Raw genomic sequence first — 13027 nt, 5'->3', positions numbered from 1 at the left:
CCTGACCCTAGCCGCTTCTTAGGAGACGACAAGCATACATTTTTCTTTCTTAACATTGCAAAAGAATTCAGAGATCTGTCTGCCTTAGTTAAGGCCAGATGATAAGATAGTTGGGTGAGACTCTGTCCTGAAATTACCATTTCCACCACACCTGGGCTTAACCTTGCTTTCTCCTAGGCTGACCTTGAACTCAGGGATCTGTCTGCCTTTGTATGTTTCTGACAAGCTAGCTTGTAGTGTAGCTGCCTTTGTCCCTTTAGATTTATGAAGCCCCTCATAATTCATATTTCATCCTCATATTTTTGCATAGTTGAAAAATTATATATTTTTAAACTCATGGTTTTAGAGTTCTTTTCAATAGCCTTAAAGGGCCTGTCCTGAAGGTCCCAACATCTACCATTTTGCTGAGACATAGCCACACCCTTGACTCCTGAACTCCTGATGTCTCTAATTATCATGAAGTCATTAACAGGGAGGGCATCCCACAGAAGGAAAGAGTCTTCCACTGCTAGTACTGGTTCCAGAAGTATGTATATCACTATACAAACAAGCTTCATGTCCACAACAGCCATCAACACTGGTGGAAGCTCACACGAGGGCCCTGTCCCAGAGCAGGAAGCATGTCACTCTGTCCCCACCAAGACCACACTGGGCTCAACATAGAAAGGCACAGATTTGTTCTGAGAAGTATGAGGCAAATGAAGGACCATAATAAAGCTCAAAACTAGAGCAAAAAAAAAAAAAGACCCTTTGATTTTATCCTATGGATGGCAAGGATCCACTTGAAATCTATTTTTAAAAAAGGTTTATCATCATCATCATCATCATCATCATCATCATCATCATCACTTGAATGTGTGAGAAACTGCTACATGTGTATGAGTGCCTGTCAAGGCCAGAAGGGAGCATAGTGAGATTTCTTGGAGCTGGAGATGTAGGCATTGTAAGCCACTTCTGTGGGTGTTGTGAATGAGCTTTAATACTCTGGAAGAGTAGGAAACCCTTACATTTAAGCCATCTACAGCCTCTTAAAGGATTTTTGATTACAGGAGTGGTAGTATCATTTGAACGGAAATTGAATCTTGTAATAGCATCTTACAGAAGAAGCTGACTAGGGGAGGTGATGCCATAGATGAGACCACGGCAACAGTATCCAGTCTGGATTAGCGAGAGGCAATGGAGTTTGAACTTAACATACATTGCTCCATTAATATATCAGCCTCAAAAATGAAGTGTCACTTTAAAAAATTAACCTGTAGATTTCGTCACTATTTGTGTGTTAATTATTGCCAAGAAGTTAAGAAGGGAAGAACAGTGACTCCTCTCTCAGTGAATGGCACTATGCACACTTAGTATATAGTGGCAGCAATACCACTACTAAGAGTAATGTCATAAGGTAGATATGCCTGGTATGGAGGCAGGCAAGTGACTCTGCTTTTGTTATAAGCTACTGACATCAGAACAGCTGGCTATACAGGTACATCACACACACACACACACACACACACACACACACACAGAGGGGGGAGGGGGGGGGGGGGGAGGGAGAGGGAGAGAGGGAGAGGGGAGGAGAGAGAATTTGTCAGAGCTATCAAACTAAACTATTATAAAGAAGTCAATTTATAAAATACAGAACAAAGAAAATGAAAAGCCAATATCACCTAATGTTAACCAATATTATCGGTCAGATATCTTTAGCCAAAATAGCCAAGTAACTGAAAGAAAAAACAGTATTGAATGAGTGAATGGAGGTTTATGGGATTCTGGAAATGATAATGGTAGAAAAAGTCCCATTTTGGTATTTAGTCATAGTGCAGCTTCTCTGTGCTTCCGAGTCTCCTAAGGCAGATAGAAATGCAAGTATGCGAGTCTTTGGAGGATGTAAACAGTAATGTTAACAGAATGAGGATGCAATGCCACAACGTGTTAAGGTCACATTACTGTGCCCACATACCTGTAGTATCAGATTATAATAGAACCTATGCCTACAAAAGAGTCCTATGTATTAAAATACCTGCATTTTCTGTATTGCTAACTTGAAGTTCCTTTTCTTCTGGTAAAGACATGCTAACATTTTTCTGCTTCGACATCACACATCGGTCATCTTTCCCATTGTCATATAATTTTCTACCATATAGAAAATGTTTAGCCACCAGAGCCTTTCTCACCAGTCAAACTCTGCCAGAGTCACTTTGATGACATACCCTGTACCCAAGAACAAATGCCACTGTAGTGTTCTTCTGTATTTAACTACTGGGAGCTATGTCTTCAGTTAGGGGAAAAATGTTTTCACAGGGATGTGTTGCAGGGGCTGGGAGAGCTCTGGAGATATAAACCCATATTCAGCAGAGATTCTAGCCAGATCTACTTAATTGAGTCAGAAACTGAATCCCGAACGATTAAACTTCAGAGTGAAGCTGAAGGGAGCATTAGACTGATAAGGGAAGAAATAGCTACCATATCTAGGAGAAATATCTTCGAGGCTTTAGTGGAGGGAGATGGCTTATTAAGAAGTTATTTTGAGGACTGACGGCACCTTCTTGAGGTCTTTGGGGTGGTGCCTGTCTCTGGAGGTTAGCGAGCAGCTGTGCTTGAGATAATGACCACTCTGACTTTAGCATACTCCTGTCTTCTGGGAACATCTGTGGCTGGGGGCGGCAGACAAAATGCAGACAGACACATCTAAAAGCAGGGCCCTAGTCAGACAGAGCATGCCATGGTGGCTTATCTTCAAATATGTGGAGCTTGAGCTTCGGAATCCTTACTTGGGATAAACCTCACTGGGCCTTTCACAGCTGTGTGTCAACTGCTACACAGATGTGAATTCGCTTAAGGATTTAACATGGCTTCTTATGAACTTGCTGTATCTATTTCTAAAAAGGATTTTGTAGACTACTACACAACCTCAGGATAAAACCTCACAGAAAACTAGGATTGGAAGGGAGATTTCTCAATTTGGTAAAGAATATCTGTAGAGCTTAGAGCTATTGGTAAACTTTAAAAAGTTGTGTGTGTATGTGTGTGTGTATGTGTGTGTGTATGTGTGTGTGTATGTGTGTGTGAGAGTGTGTGTGAGTGTGAGTGTGTCTGAGTGTGTCTGTGTTTATGCCTGGGAGGGCAAGAGGCTGATATCCAGTGTCTTTTTTAATGGTTCAAAGGTGTACACTTCTGTGCTTGGCTTTCTACCTGGGTGCTGGGGATTGCAACTTACATGGTGAGCACTTTGATGAGCTAGCCATCTTGTGAGTCTCTAGTAGTAAAGTGAATGGTAAGCAGTTAAAGCAACCATCCAAGTTAAGAACAAGAAATTATGTTTTGCTTACTACCCTTAGTCAACACTATTAAAGTCTTGGCCATTAATACTCAAAGGGACAAAAGCCTAGAAAGGAAGGAATCCAGGCGTCACTGTTGGCAGATGCTACTGTTCTCCTTATAGAAAAAGTCCAACGAATCTACAAATACACACTTAGACCCTAGAATTCAATCTGTCAAAACCTGAATATGTATGATAGTTCTTAGACCCAAGAATACAGTCAGTCAAAAACCTGAATATGTATGATATAGTTCTTAGTCCCAAGAATCCAGTCAGTTAAAAACTGAATATGTATGACAACACATCAAAACCAATAACATTTCTACATGTTAGTAATGTGCAAGAGGGGGACAAGACTGGAAAACACATCATTTGTAATCACTGAAGAAAATGGAACATCTGGGTACACATTTAAATGAAGGCACATGTAAAATGTTCTGAGGCTGTTGAACTGATCATAAAGTGGTAAAAATGCTATTTTAAAATTACATTATACTGAGTCACAGATGATGTGGTGAGGCTATTCCTTCAAATCTCAATTGAGTAACTACAACCCACTAAAGCTGCTTCTTGAAAAGTCTATGTATCAAACTGGAGCATGACAAGTCTTCCTTCCCTTGGTCAACGTTTGCCAAGACCAGCAGGATTCCTATAAGGACAGGATGCTGTGCCTGTAAACAAAGGTTCGGAGACTGGCTCTGTCTGTTTTGTGCACAGTCACCTCTGATTCATCAACACTAGGTAGCAGCCTAAGTCCAGGTTTGTATTCATTATGCTGTAGACTTAGATCTATATCAAAAGGGGGCTTGGTGGGGCGTGGCCACTCTCAAGATAGTATATATTAGGTTTCTAATATATACTAAATTTCATAAATTATATTTAAAGTATAATTTTGTTATTTATATGAAGTTTAATAAGTCATATGTATTTAAATATTATAGGTTATAGCATATACTGTATAACATGTGAATGTGAAATGAAATATATAAAGGTTATATGCTATTTATGTTATAACATACCATATGTAATATATATATATATGTGTGTGTGTGTGTGTATGCACACACATATATATAAAATGTATATATATAATCCTATATTGTAGTATCATGTAGTAATAGTATAACAAAAATGTACTATTCAGGACTGACATCCTATGACTTAGAAATAGGTAGACTCAAATAAGAAGGTAGCCATGGAAAGAATGAGTTCTAACACAGAGGGAGAGAAAAGCTAACTCTCCTTTTAGGAAACCTTCCAGGGGCCTCTCTTTAGCCTTGGCTATTTCTCTCAATAGCCCTAGAGGAAGTGTAGCCAATTAGGAAAGTGTGGGTTTAGGAGATGGTCAAATCTAGTTCAATGTTTGGTTTGACCACAAATCACTTAATCTCTAATAAGTACTTCTCATTTCCTCCATTGTAAAATGCATTAATTCCTGTCCCATGAGGTAGTCCTGAGGACTGGATGAAACAGTCTGTGGAAGGAGGTGCTTGGTGACGGGCTCTCATTATGCTCTGTGTTTTTGTGATATCTTTGCACATGAGCAAACAGAATATGAAGCTACCAGACCAAGTGAGCAGACTCCTCGAAAGTTAGATCAAACAGAAAACCAGTCCCATAGAACTCTCAATATTTCTGAATGACTCATTGATAACTAAAGAATGTTTAAATTTTATTGTTGATTATATCTTGCTTTTATGTACCTGAGAATACTATATCAAAACTAATTCAGTGTGGGGAAGGGTGATTACAGGAAATTTATGGTTACAATAACTTAACCAGAACATCCAATTATTAGAGACCATGTTGAGTTGCGTTTTGCTTCAGGCATGCCCAATCACTGCTTCCTAGCTCTTTTGCTTTTCATGGTATTACCTTATCTGACCATTAATTTTATCACATGGCTTAGTCTCTAGAAAACCATTTGGTTTATCTGCTCAAGGACAGACAATCCTACCCTACCAGACTCAGGGCTAATGTAACCATTCAGGGGTAGGGAAGATGGATACTTGATTGTGGATGTTACTGGACTATGTTTATTAAAACCTTTCTCTTTTTCTTGCTGATCCAAAATTTAACTCCTGACTCCTGAATGATTCTGTAAGGTTCTGATGAACTGTGAACTGTCTGGTTTCTTTATCCCATTCACACATTCAACACTAGGCAAATACTCTTTTCACTGAATCCCTCAAGAATAGCTGGCAGATAGCCTTGTGTTTAGCTTTCTCTCCAGAGGATGGCTAATCAACAGTGAAACCTAGAGGCTTGCAAAGGACAGAAATGAGTTCAATCTAGTTCTCTTTAAATGGGTTTACAGTTTCAGCTCATCTCATTCTCAGACTTCATAAAAGGAAGAAAATGACATTAAGAGAGCAGACAAATAGCATCCCCTGGTTGCTTTCAAGTCATCCCCCATCATTGCTTCCCCGGGAGCTACCTGACTAGTGATTTATCAAAATGTTCAACTGACAACCCAGCTCTCTGATGACATTTGTGCTTCTCAAAATCAGGGCAGTTGTCAGCTTTTCTCTAGCTGCTAGAGACACATACACATATTCTTAATATCAGTGAATGTTTGAAAGGGCATTCTTTTATTGTTGAGCTACACAATTTTGGAGTGGGTCTCAGAGTTTAAACCTGACACCACAACTGGGAAGCTAAATCTAACTAGTAGCAGAATTATCAAGTGGGCATGTGAGTGTCTTCTCCATTTGTTGAGACCAGATTTTTTACTCCTGGGACCCCAGGCTCCCTGCAACCTTTGCCTTTCATATCCCCCTTTAGACATTAGCCATTTTTAACCCCTTGCTTACTTCCCACTACTCCCACTGTCTGTTCTGTTAGCACATTTGAAAGATGTTTTCCCAGAGTATAATAACAGGTCCAGAGACCAAGCTCATGTGATCTACTGTTGAGTCAGATCCAGTATCTCCAGGAGTGGATGAAAGGGATTCCATTCTCTTCTATGTAAAAATAGTTTAACTCCGTGGATTATGAATCAATTTTGAGAATAAACTGAATGTAGATATAATATATATCAGGCACATATAAATATAATTTTTGAAGTAGGCATAGTTTAACCAACTAATCTTCGTCCTTTCCCTAAGCAACAGTGATGGAGTAACTTATTTACGTCTTAGGATTTAATTAGAATTTAGCTTCCTTTTTGATTTAAGTTATAAAATACACTTTAGGATAGCTGCAGTGTGCTCCAGGGTCTGATCCTACTTTACCTATGAAAGATTCTTAAAAGATGAAAAGTGCTAATATTTCAAGCTGATCTCCTTTAGTATATAAAATTTGACCATAGCGAGGTTAGGGTTTTTCTAGAGCTCCATCACAGACAGTAGCATGATGGGTCGCCTGCATCCTGGGTACCTGAATTCTGGCACACAGTTCTTCCCCTTTGGCCATATACCTTTCTTTGCTGACCTGTGATTCATTGTGTCCCTGCTAGACATGAGGTTTTTATATTTATGCCTTCCTTTCACCACTGCCCCAGAGTTTGACCTTCAACCCACCTAACTCATTCTCTACGTGACTAATAAGTCAGGTGAAGGAAGACAGATAGTGGCCTCCATTGTCACCATATTTGCTGTGATCAGCAGGAGGCAGGGAGCCTGGCATATGTCATCCAAACCAATAGAACAAGTAGGATCTCAGAGCCATCAATGATCTAATAAAGGAGGCACATTCACTCAGTCCAGAAAAAAATGTTCATCTTCTTAGATAATTTCAGTTTCATGGATCCTGGAAGCTCAGTACAATCATTTCTGACTTCTCTTCTTTCAGGATCAGTCACCCATGTTGTGTTGACATTCATGGGAATGTGAGAAAATTATGTTGTGGATAGATTCTAGCTCCTGAGTGCTGGCTTCGCCCTCATGTATTCTCACTCTGAACAGACATTCCACAGGAAAGGGAGACTCACTGCGTTATCTATTTACTAATTATCCACTGTGGCTCTTTCCCTGATCTTCTCTCTACCAATGAGAAATACAAATGTAGCAAATGTTCAGAGACATGCTACACTGTCATGTTAATTCCTGGCTGTTGAAAAATTAAAGCAGATGTTAATAAATTATTGCCAACTGTATAATTTAAACAGCAAAGCTTAAAAAAGGTGTATTTAGAGATTTAGTTGATATAAAACTAGACAGAAATTCTAAGGGCTACAGTGGTCTCCTCTTTGCATCTGTTTACTTAGGAAAGTTATTGCTCTCAGGGCAGATTGATACTCTTGGAAATGAGTAGTCAATCTGGTCCATGGAGTAGATATATTCTTATAAAAAAGAATGAGTGGCTTAAATGGATGAGATGAGAAAGGAAGGTATATGCTCTTAGCCAAGTCTGACCTTTTGTTTTTTTTATTATTTTTTGTCAAGTCTGTAATGAAAAGATTCCAGAGTTCCTGGAACTATAACAACGTTTATTACCTTTTCCTTTCCTTACTACACAAAATAACAAACAAAGCAGAAAGCTACTTAGACTGGCCAGGACGTTTAGTTGTTTGGGCTAAAAAATATTTGTGAGATGCAATTAAAAATTATACTACCCAAACTCTCACCCAAAAGCACAAGTAAGCATTTAAATTATGTCTCATGTGTCTTCGAGCGGACAGTAGCATTTATACAGATGGGAAAGTGGCAAAACTCCTCATATGAAGTACAGTGGCAGCCCAACACATGAGAACCTCAGTGCAAAATCGAAGTGTCCAAAGGAGAGTGGATTTTCCATTTAAAATAGCCTTCTGTGTTTTACATATTGCTTCACTTACACTGTTCTAGTGAGGCCTCATTCTGTGTCCTATGAGACCTGCTTTCGAGTTACTGTCATGACAGCTAAGAAAGGTCGGTGGCAAAGGGTCTTTCTGGTACAATTGTCACAATGTGTACAATTTATGAGGAACTTACAAAAATATCAATGTCTGCCTGATAACTCCCTTCCAGAGATGTTTTAATGAGGCTGGAGAGATTGCTCAGTAGTCAAGATCTCTTGCTGTTCAGCCATAAGAATCAAGAACCAGAATTTGGATCCCAGCACTGACACGGTCCAGCTCACAGATACCCATAACTGCAGCTCCAAAGCTCTAAGTACCTTCTTCTGGCCTCTGTGGACATTTGCATACACATGTGCAAAATTTACTCACACAGACACATGCATGCAGACATACGTACATAGATAAAATAAATCTTTAGAAATAAATCCAGGAAAGCATAACACAGGTGATGTTTGAAGCGTTGTTTGTTTTCAGGTCACAGAGATTGAGGTGAATGGGCAGAAGAATCCTGGGAAAAGGGAGCCCAGATGACGTACTGTGGGAAATTCCTCACATCCTTTTTATTTGAGGATCCATTAGATCTTAGAACATTAATCACATCACTATTCAAGGAAAAGTCAAAACACTTTCCAGAGTCAAACAGAAATTATACAATTGATGCAATTAGTGAAAACAGAGAACTGATTAAGTGTCTTACATTTTAAATGACGGGTGATCCTGTACTAATTTTAGGTAGATAATTATGTTTCCTGTGCAGTGGTCATGAGCATGGCTTTTGTTTTCAGTTTATCCCCACACTTAGCCATCCCTGTCATCTCACATGACTCCGAGACCACCATTTCCAGACCAAATGCCTTTCCAATTCTCTCCTAGATATCTCCACTGAAGTACCTGACAGGCCTACCAGATACAAATATGGCAAGCTAAATACAACATTTTTTCCTGGAAAACATAGACTAAGGTATCTACCACCTTTCAACAAATTGTGCATAAGACTTCATTCTCAACTTACATCCCCTAGTAGCGTCCCATCAAGCTTCGGATGCTACATCTCTGATGCATTTTGACTTCTAAAGACCTTCAGGGGCTTTGGTCCTTCCTCTATCTCCATTCTCACTTATGGCAGTTAGAGCTTAGGTCATCTCCTATCAAGACTCCAGTGCTAAGTTCTTTTCCTTAATGTTGGGTTCTTGAAGCATTCCTTTTTTTATAGTCATAAAGTCAGTGCTTAAAATTCCCAAGACTCTTTACCTCTCTACAAATAAATGGGCCATAGCCAATGAGGCCTTCTGTTTGGGCTTCCTATATATTTATAGGAAAATCAACTGTGTTTATCTGGGGAAGGAGGAATTAAATAAAACAGAAAAGAAGTCACAAGAAAAAGACTTTCACATCTCATATGCTCACCTATTGTCTCCCGGAAAAATATTTTCCAACCACTTGCTGTTTGAGAAGAATCTGTCTTGAACACCAGGGTCAGGGTGTTATTGGTGCTCTTAATAGGTTGTGGAATTGTGGAACCACAGAACTTTCCAAGAGATCGATTTCCAATGCTGGGACCGTCGAAAACCTCCAGGAAGTCATATGAGCAGAGGTTGGAGGGAACCACATCAAAATCATTGAACCTGTAAAGGGCACCTGGTTATTATTTACGTCTTCTTTTGTGCCCATTAAACCATACCTGTAGTTCTTATAATAATAAAGAAGAAAAGCAGAAACCTGGCAACACAGTACTTAAGCTTCGCTTGGAAAGGAATCTTGTAAATAAGACATTACTAATGGACTGAAGCCAGTATTTCTTGGGTAGCTATTATAACTAATAACTGTGGTAGGAACTGGGGATATAAAAATGAAAAAGATACAGTTCTAGGCTTCATGATAATCTGGGCTTACGTTCAATAGAGTTAAATTTTTAGATATCACAATTCCATGTATACATAATGTATTTTGATCATATTTTTGATCCTCACTGATCCCTATTATTGTCTCTTACCCACCTCTCTCTTGCTGAACCCCTTCTTGTTTCCATCAAGTCACCCCATTACCTCCATGTCCTGTTTTGTATTGCTCTACCACATTTAGGGTACAGGTGGAGGTTACTATTTTAATAAGGGCAATTGCACCTTCACGAAACCTGACCCCCTTCAGCATATCTTACCTTTACGTGTGTATAGCTCCTAAAGTCAAGTTTTGACAAGTTTGTCTATGTTATCTCCTCAATAACATGCTAGATATTTTCAGTGTCACTGAAAATATACTCTTCCTTTTTTTAAAAAAAAATCTTGTGTTATGTTATCATGTCATTTATCAGTGACATTGTTGTTTTATTCTTTATAGGGAAAAAAAGCTAAGACATATGGAAGAAACTCTGGCTTCATATAGCTTGGTTGTGGTTCTTCCAGTCTCTTGTCTCCTTCTAAAATGATCATGCAAATGCTGAAAGTAAACTTCAGAGTTCATAAACTATCAGCCACAAATAGGGGACAGAGTAGGTATTGTTGCAGCTTGTCAAGCTTCTATGTAGAAAATTTTGTATTCTCATCAGCTATCATCAGATTTCATGTCACATGCTAGAAGTTTCAGTTATCAGTGAGATTGAAGAGATAGAAATAAACTATCTTAGGAGAAAGAAGACTGGCACTTTATACTTCTGTATAATGGGGCTGCATTCTCTTTAACAGTCTTGCTTGAAATAAGTAGACTTAGAAAGTTAATTTACAAGTGACATATCTTGGCACAGGGAGTGACACTATTAGGAGATGTGGCCTTGTTGGAGGAAGTGTGTCACTGTGGGGGTGGGCATTGAGACCTTCCTCCTAGCTGCCCGTGAGTCAGTCTTCTCCTGTCTGCCTTCTGATCAAGATGATCAGTTCCTTCTCCAGTCCCATGTCTGTCCAGATACTGCTATGCTTCCCACCATGATAATAATGGACTGAACCTCAGAACATGTAAGCCAGCACCAATTAAATGCTGTCCTTTATAAGAGTTGCCTTGGTCATGATGTCTCTTTAGAGCAATGGAAACCCTAACTAAGTCAATATCACATAAAGCAACAATTTAGAGTTGCTTTGATTAACAAATAGAAATAAACTTTATGGAATTAAGTTTATCTTCAGGAGACAAGAGGTGGCAAAAGCTATTTAGGACATCGGCTTTGGGAGATAGTAAATGAGAATCCAGATTTTTACTCTTCATTTAAATATGTGTTACCTTGGAGAAGATGTGAGAACTTTTGAGACACATGTACAAGTACACATGCATATTTCTCATGACGGTTTTAATAGTACAATAAAACATTCAAGTAAAGTGTTGAGCAAAGCTCCTCGTGTACAGTAAATGTTTAACAAATGATAACTGTTTGCCCTAACCCTTTATATCTTCTTTGATTCTAAGAGAGGCTTGTAACTTGACAGCTATTGTAAGAAACTCCTTCACAACTGTTGAGAAATTACAAGGACTGTTTTTAACTGGTGAAGCTTCTATTTTCACCTCAGTCTCCACTGGATTGGGAGGAGGGTAGAGGCTTTACACCCTCTGCCTTTCTCTAGATTCCAGCTAAGCCACCATGAGAACTCATACTCTCCAGCACCAAGGTAGTTTTTCCTGTGAACAGAGCTGAAGGGATTTTCTTAAGTAGACTCTTTTTTGTTTGTTTGTTTTTTATCACGTACCGAAGCATTATCACTCTGTCGCTTCTAACATAGAGGCTGTAGACACAGTAGACATTGTTGGGGTAGTTGTTATATGAGAAGGAAGGACTCTTAAGGACTCCAGAGGATATATTGTAGATTCCACCACAGGCTGGAACAGAAGACAAAGGAATGCACAGAGGGTGGTTATTACAACACAGGCAAATCATTTGGAGATAGTCTAAGCTATTATTTACTGTCTCCTAACAGAGTTCATATTGATTGTTCTACAGATGACCCAAACCTCCTTTATTGTGTTTATAAATACATTTGCCTTCTCTAGGGAAGAGAAATATAGAAGAATATATTTTTTTATTTTTAAAATGTTAATCAAAGGCTTTATAAGTTTGGTAATGCTCAGTAACAAGATGCCCATACAATCAGAAGTGTAACCCAATACCCAATCTAGATATACCAACTATCTTTGACTGGCGGAGACACGTGGACATCCGCCTCCATGTTTCCCCCTTCCTCCCTCTCATCTCCTAGCTCATCTCCCACTCCTTACTCCTCCTCTTCCTCTCTTTATTCCTCCCACTATAGCTCCTCCTACATATCACCCTTCCTGTTAAGATAAAACTTTTCTCTCAAAATACAATTAGAGCATAACTATACCAATTTGTATCAGTAAGGTACAAGATAGATCTAATACCCAGTCCATCATTTTGTTGACTAACTAGAACCTCTGTCATCTCTCCTGACTAAAAGACTTAGTTCTGAACCTGGTTTCTTTCTTGGCTTTAGAATGAATGTCAGCTGAAAACCATCCTCTCAAGTCTTTTCTCTCAAAGTAAATAGCTGAGATTGGCTATGAGACTATAAGTCTTCAACTCCGTCAGAAATCCAGAATGACTGAATTAACTGAAATTAAGGGAAGCACAAAACATAGTTTCTAAAATTTAGCAAATTTATAGAGACCAATGAACACCTGGACAGTCCCTATACTACAAAAGATTGGAGCATCCGATCTTCAGCCTATAAAAGAATATTTTAAAGCACATTTTGGAAGGAATTAAATCCAAGGCAAACAGTGTGAGGGTCAACAAGAAACACTTCATGTGTTGGGATGTGTCTGTCCTTTCACTTTAAATGACAGATTGACAGAGAGATGACATGGCAAATGGATGCTCAAAGATAGCAGGCAGAACTCTATTTGTGTTCTGTTTATAGGGGAGGCTGCAATGCAGAAATCTGAAACAACATAGATTCAGTCCTCTCTGGTGGGGATAGATACACACAGGCTCA

General features: G+C 39.0%; 1 protein-coding gene across 2 annotated transcripts in view; it reads right to left on the bottom strand.

Annotated features, from left to right (window-relative positions):
• The window catches only part of Cubn (cubilin), a 206258-nt gene that overhangs the window by 18240 nt on the left and 174991 nt on the right, over positions 1 to 13027 (bottom strand). For both annotated transcript variants that reach the window (XM_028764871.1, XM_028764872.1), the window contains exons 58-59: positions 11765 to 11894; positions 9501 to 9718 (exon numbers count right to left, since the gene is read on the bottom strand). In XM_028764871.1, coding sequence (XP_028620704.1) covers positions 9501 to 9718; positions 11765 to 11894 — 348 coding nt within the window. The remainder of the gene's footprint in view (positions 1 to 9500; positions 9719 to 11764; positions 11895 to 13027) is intronic.

Source organism: Grammomys surdaster, unplaced genomic scaffold, assembly GCF_004785775.1.
Source record: "Grammomys surdaster isolate TR1022 unplaced genomic scaffold, NIH_TR_1.0 146, whole genome shotgun sequence".
In the NCBI taxonomy this organism is placed as follows: Eukaryota; Metazoa; Chordata; class Mammalia; order Rodentia; family Muridae; genus Grammomys; species Grammomys surdaster.
This window is presented reverse-complemented; position numbering and strand designations above follow the sequence as displayed.